The sequence below is a fragment of the Alligator sinensis genome, unplaced genomic scaffold (genome assembly GCF_000455745.1).
Source record: "Alligator sinensis unplaced genomic scaffold, ASM45574v1 scaffold874_1, whole genome shotgun sequence".
Taxonomy (NCBI): Eukaryota; Metazoa; Chordata; order Crocodylia; family Alligatoridae; genus Alligator; species Alligator sinensis.
The window spans coordinates 1,301,537-1,307,976 of NW_005842302.1; the positions used below are offsets into that span (position 1 = coordinate 1,301,537).

General features: G+C 47.8%; 1 protein-coding gene across 1 annotated transcript in view; it reads left to right on the forward strand.

The window, feature by feature from the left end:
• The first annotated feature begins 59 nt into the window (after positions 1–59).
• Positions 60–6,440, forward strand: part of TICRR (TOPBP1 interacting checkpoint and replication regulator) — a 21,985-nt gene continuing 15,604 nt past the window's right edge. The window contains exons 1-6 of the mRNA XM_006028285.3: positions 60–760; positions 2,122–2,407; positions 3,019–3,257; positions 3,538–3,778; positions 4,078–4,210; positions 4,791–4,933. Coding sequence (XP_006028347.1) covers positions 101–760; positions 2,122–2,407; positions 3,019–3,257; positions 3,538–3,778; positions 4,078–4,210; positions 4,791–4,933 — 1,702 coding nt within the window. The 5' untranslated portion in view covers positions 60–100. The remainder of the gene's footprint in view (positions 761–2,121; positions 2,408–3,018; positions 3,258–3,537; positions 3,779–4,077; positions 4,211–4,790; positions 4,934–6,440) is intronic.

Below are 6,440 nucleotides of genomic sequence, written 5' to 3' on the forward strand. Positions count from 1 at the left end.
CCGGCCGGGGGGCCTGCGGGGCGGGGGCCGAGGCCAGCGCAGGGTCAGGAGTGGGGTGTCTGGGGGCCGCAGGGCGCGCACCCCCGGGGCCGCAGGCACCATGCCCTGCGCCCACAACGTGGTGCTCCTGCTGGACACGGCCAGCCCGGCGCCGAAGCAGCAGTTGCAGCTGGGCTCCCTGCGGATCCTGAACTACCTGGGCTGCAAGTTCGGCCTGGCCAAGGTGCGCTGGGGCTTCAAGTTCTTCGACTCGCTGGGCTCCCGGGGCCGAGCCTCGCGCGTGGGCGACTTCCGCGAGCTGGGGCCCCGCAGCTGGGAGGACTTCGAGGAAGAGCTGGAGGCCAGGTTTGGGATGCAGAGCTGCAAGTCTCACCTGCCCGGCCCCGTGCCCAGAGCCCTTGTCACCCAGACCGTGCTGAAGGAAACGCTGCTGGACTATCAGTGGGATCGCCCGGAGATCACCTCGCCCACCAAGCCCGTCTTGAGAAGCCAGAAGAGCAAGCTGCTTGTGGCTCCGGATGAGCCGCTGGAGAGCCACATGCCCTCCGAGGGCTTTGTGAACCTCATCTTTCTCTTTTCTCCGTGCCCCCATTCCCAGAGGGAGCTGCTGCAGTTTGTTTCGGGGAACGAAGTCCGTTCCTGTTGTGAGCTGCCCACTCCTCAGGAGGTGGCAGAGAAACTCTTGCCCAGGAGAGTCCGGGAGATGATTACGGGGCAGAAAATCGCTCTGTACTGGGTGGACACCGCTGAACGGTACAAGGTAATGAGAGGATGTGGCACATCTTGCAGTCGTCAGTCCTAGGGAACCATCTTCTTCCGGTTCCGTAGCCCAGCGGCGTTCAACCTTCCCATCCCCTTGAGCCGGATGAATGGCGCCGGGCTGGTCCGTGGGTGCCGTTCAGCCTGACAGCCCAACCCAGTGCGCTGCTGTGATCTGGCGCGTGGGGCCCAGTCTGGAAATCTGGTGGCAGGGGAGCAGTAACTGTGTTAATTACTGCAGCTCCCAGAGCAGGGGACAGCTGCACAGGCCGGATCCAGCTCACAGACTGTAGTATAAGTATCGCTGATCTAGCCCCACTAGTGAGGTCAAGTTGCTGTAAGCCATAGTTTCTCAACCTGTGGTACGCGTACCCCTGGGGGTACACGAGGCACAGGCAGGGGGTACGTGGGTACCCCAACACAGTCTCTTTCACCCTCTTTTCCTCTCTCTCTTGCCCTCTTCCTCTCAAAACTATGGCAAAAAACTTGGTGCGCTGTGCATTGTGCGGCGCTTTAAATTCTCCAGTAATAACTGGCGTGCTGCACTTTGCGCAGCACTGGGTTCAGCCCTCCTTGCTTTGGCCAACATCACCTGTAGCCCAGGTACATACTTGAGTTGTGCACCTCTGGTGTAAAAGGTGGCAACCCTACCCACACCAGATCAGGCATCTGTCATATCACAGCCTTATGTGCACAGCCTTTCTTCCAACATACGGCATACATTTGTCTGTAAATATAAAATCCGCTGGAAAATTGAGTGTTGGGGTACTTACTAAAATAGTCAGAAGTTAGGGGGTACTTGCTACTTAAAAGGTTGAGAAACACTGCTTTAGACTGTAACCTTTTAGAGTGAAATGCACGTGGGATACTTGGAGGTCTCCCCCGAACATCTAGCAAGCCGAGGTCCATGCTGGGTTGGCACTTACACGTTGAGACTTGGGTACAGAGGAAGATGTGAAACCTTGCAGAGAGCCAATTTATGGGGTGCCTTATCCATTAACTTAAACTAAGCTGTTTTGCTTAACTATCATCTGAAAAATTAGGTTTAAACTTTTAGGTGCCTAAATCAGGAACACAAGCCTAAATCTTTGGCTTTATTTAGTTAATAAAAACAATGTCTTCCACAGGGGTGTTGTGAGATTAGGTAGATAATGCTTGCGAAGTACTTATGCATTGCTTTAGTGTTCAGGATCTAGACAGTTTATTTGAGAGAGAAAAGAGTAAATGGACCTTCCCTCATAGGACCTTTCTAGACAGTTCTTGCTCCATGTCTTCTAAAAACATAACAAATATTCTCTTGCCCTGATGTCATTGTCAGGGCGGTAATCACTAACTAGGAATCTTTCCTTTATTTTGTTTCAGTTGCTTGAATCTCCAGATCATGTTGGATACTGGACAATGGCTGAACTGATCCGCCCGGTTGGGGGCACCATTTTTCCATCTGAGACCTTAATTGCGTGTTTGGGTCACCATAGAACAGACATTCCCAGCTTTCCTGGAGAGTGCAGCTCCTCTAAGCCACAGTTCATCCCGTGGACCTCCTCCATCCTGCCTTTTGACTCGACCTTGAGCTGCCTGCTCTCTAAGCCTTCCGTATTCCAAGCATCATTCCCACAACAGAAAGGAGTATTATTCCTCAGCATGCATGGTAATGAAAGGGATGGCCAGGCCATACACAGTAATAGATTTTGTGTTAGAAAACAGAGCTGTAATGCTTTTTGCTTGTGAACAGTACGAGTGCGTTTAAGACCTCTGATAAAAACAGAATAGAAAGGCAGTACCCTGGCCAAGCTCTTAAGTGGCTGCTGATGTGTTAACCAAAGTACATATTGGCTTGTGTTTCTGTTGAGTCTGATTTGGGGAAATCTACTTACCTGTGTGTGCACAAATCTCTGGAATGTTAATTCCTTTGTGGTGGTGCTCTCTCTTTAGTGTGCACAAAATCCCCTGACAATCTTTCTCGTGTCAGCTGTTTCTTTGGCCCATGTGGCTGAATGGAAGAACCCCTTTCAGACTGGTTCAGCTCACATCAAAGATGATGTGAATGTTGTCTTTTCCACAGTGTTGGAGCTGAATCACTATCTCCCTTAGTGCTTTCAGTCTCCTTTTTCAGGATTACTGAAGATCAGTTCTGTAACACATTTACTATAGAGCCACTCCCTGCCTCATCTTGAAGATTTTTCTGCTTTCTCCAGAATGTTCTCTTTAATAGCTGAAAGTTTGGCTTCATCCAATGCCTTTTTATTTCCCTTCTTACAGGTGTGGAGAAGCAGTGGAGCTGTGAGGTGATCTTGGAGCCCTTAGTCATGAACCAGAGATACTTCCGGAGTCCAGTCAATATCTTCCTGAAAGGCAGCCTGACGGACTGGAATTTGACACAAGCTGGCAGCTTTCTTACAGAGAGCTGGATCCTGCAGAGCTCCCAGGCAGGACAATCTGTGGAAGATGCATTGTTTCAGCAGCTTGTAAAAAGGCTAACGACAGAAGAGTTATACTTGGTAAATGTTGTTCTCCAGACTCAATCAATACACTTTCTGGAAACCACCCAATATGAGGAGATAACAGGCATTATATTACAGTAGCAAGGGCTCTGTTAGTAGTGTTGCCAGTATATTATAATAGTCTGCACCATGCAGCTTTAAAACCCTTCTGAAAAACAATTCAGAGTTCTAGCTATGAGCTGCCTATTGGCCTTGGTTTAGGTTCCCACCCTCTCGGAGGTGGTTTGGTTTGTACGCCTATCTCTAGATAACCTAAGCATCTTTTCTCTTTGTACAGGTTGCTGAAGTATCTGCATCTGAGGCTTGGTCCTGCACTGGTGTTCTGTCCCCGCTCTCTGATAGTGCTGCAGTTCTTACTGTGTTCTGCAGTGAAAAGGCAGCTGAAGTTCAGAGATGCCTCCTCCAAGGAACAGTAGCAGAGAACTCTTCCCAAGACTACTCCTTTGACCTCCCGGATATAGTGAGCAGTGTGTTGAGTGAAATTGATTCCCTGACTGAAGACAATCTGCCTAGTTCTGGTAAGGAAAGTGAAATGGACAGGGAATCTGCTTTTGATAGTCCCTAGATTTGACCAGTCAGACTCTAATAGTTAATGGCTGTCTAGCTTTGGAACTTGCTCCCTCTGGCTATCTGCTCGGGCCACAATGCACTAGCTTTCACAGCAGTGTTGTGCTGTGTATCTTTGCTTTACTAAGAGTAATACTAAGGAATGGTCATTTGTGCCAAGGAGCAGATGCTGTGTAGAGGCTTTTGATTAGCAATCCCACATGACATTTCTTGAGTTACCTTCTAACTTGTTTCATCTCTGTCTATCCAGGAGAAACTCCAGTCTCAGAATGGGTCCAACAAGAATTGTCCCGCACAGGTGGCTGGAGTCCTGCAGCAGTCGAAGGGTGGTACTCTTTATCCAATGTCTGTGGAGCAAGCTCAGATTTGATGGAGTCATTCAGGTAATTTTCTTGAATACTATTCAGAGACAATGTTACTCTATCCAAGTCCCTTGCACTTCTGCAGCTCTAGATAAATGGCTTGTTAGGTGGGTGCGTGTTAATGTGCCAGTTTTCTGTATGCCTCAGGTTATTTGAAGTAAGGACCAGGGTTAGAAACCAGGAATCTTGGTTAACTCTTAAAGCACACTTGGGTGCTTAGGTACTCTGATGATAGGTGCCCTAGAAATACCTAAAGGTAGACAAACTACAGACTTCAGCCCTTCAAGGTTTGTCGTAGTGAAATTCTCACAAAGGGATGCCTGAGTGAAACATACAAATCCCCCTACTTGGCATGACCCAATAAATATATTCCACTGACTTTATCAGCACTGTCCCAGCAATGTTCAGGGCAGCAGGGGATCTGAAAAAAAGTGTGTGGTAGGGGACGGGACGACAGGGCAAGCTCTCTAGGTGACCATGGTTCACCTTATTTGAGCCCCAGGTGATAGGGGCACTGGGGCTGACAACTCAAATGGCACAGCCAACATTCAGTGGGTTCCCTATTCTTTGCTGCTGCTGATATCTGTTTTGAACTGCTCAGGCTGCTGCAGGCTGTTTCTGTTGGTGAGAAGGAAGAGGTATCCCAGCCTGAAGCAGAGCTGACAAACTGTCTGTCTGAATTCTATCAGAGGAAATCTGGTGAAGCATCTGTGCCATCTGGGCCACGGGATTACAAAAAAAGGCGTACGTATGTAATAGGTTATGTTGGTACTGAACTTTCCCATGCTCTTCCTGTGTCCCTCTACAGTTCCCAACCAGAGCTTTGCTTCTATACGGAACCTAAAGACTGCCCTCTCCTGAGCAAACAGTTTTGAAGGGGTTTTGGTGGTTTAACTTGTTTGCTAAGGGGTATCATTGCTTGTATATAAAATGAGCCCTGGGCCTCACTTGCAACCCAGTCAGGCTAAAGAGTTACTTATTGAAAGAACAGCGTTCAGTAACGAAGCAGCATGAAAACTGTATGTATCTAATTCCCTCGGGCGGGGGCCAGCAGGGAATGGGAGATGCTGTGTTTACTAGAGCACCCCTTGGAATAACCAAAAACAATGGCCACAAGCTGATAGAGAGTAGATTTAGGCTGGACATCAGAAAAGAACGTCTTCATGGTTAGGATAGCCAGAATCTGGAACGGGCTTCCGAGGGAGGTGGTGCTCTCCCCTACCTTGGGGGGTCTTCAAGAGGAGACTGGACAAGCACCTGGCTGGGGTCACATGATGCCAGCACTTTTTCCTGGCATTGGCAGGGGGTCGGGCTCTGATCCTTTTGAGGTCCCTTCTGACCCTAGCCTCTATGAATCTATTAATCTATAGTGCTTAAACTGGACAGCTCTGGGTTTCCACAACTACAGAGACATTACTTTGTTCCCTTTTAAAAAGTAAAACACTAACCTTTTTTTCCCCCTTTTAAGTAGTTAATTATTGCACATTTCTTAGTACAGGCAGTCCTCGGACTTGCAACACAATTGGTTCCTGAAAACCACGTCTTAAGTTGAAACGTAACTTGGAACCAATTTTCTCATAAGAAACAATGTTATAAATGGGGGATTGGTTCCTGAACCAAGGCCCAATACCCTGTTTTCACCAGAAATACCCCAGAATTTTGTACTTGATCAATTATAGATGAGTAATATATCTACATTAATGTAGCTATTGTAAATACTGTAAATAGCAATCATATTGATTTGGAAGGACTGCTTTGAGGTGACTGCTGGACTTTTTGAAAGGCTCTTGGTTGGACTTTCTGAAGGGTTCTTGGCTGGAGTTTTCTCAGGAGTCTTGGCTGCAGGCTCTTCTGGAGTCTTGTCTGCTTTCTTAGAGAAAGTGTCCAAGGAAGTTTGGACAGATGTTCTCCAGGGAGATGAGTGACAAAGTGAACTTGTTCACTGGCGTGGTGTTGCGTCAGATCAAGCGTTGTAAAGCCAAAACTGATGTCATAAAGTTGAAACGGGGTGTCAATTTATAAGCATTGTAAGTGCAAAATGTTATAAGTGGAGCCCTGGGTTAACAGCTACTATGTTTCAGTTTGCAAGTTAACCCCACCAGTGTAGAGCTGGGGAACTGCATTACACAACATAGTGAACTCTGACACATGCAGGGCAGAGATAACTTAGTTTCAAATGTAGAATTGGAATTTATACCCATTTAAGCAGTTCCACTCTGGAAGTGTCTAAGTAGTGTAATGCTTGCACCTC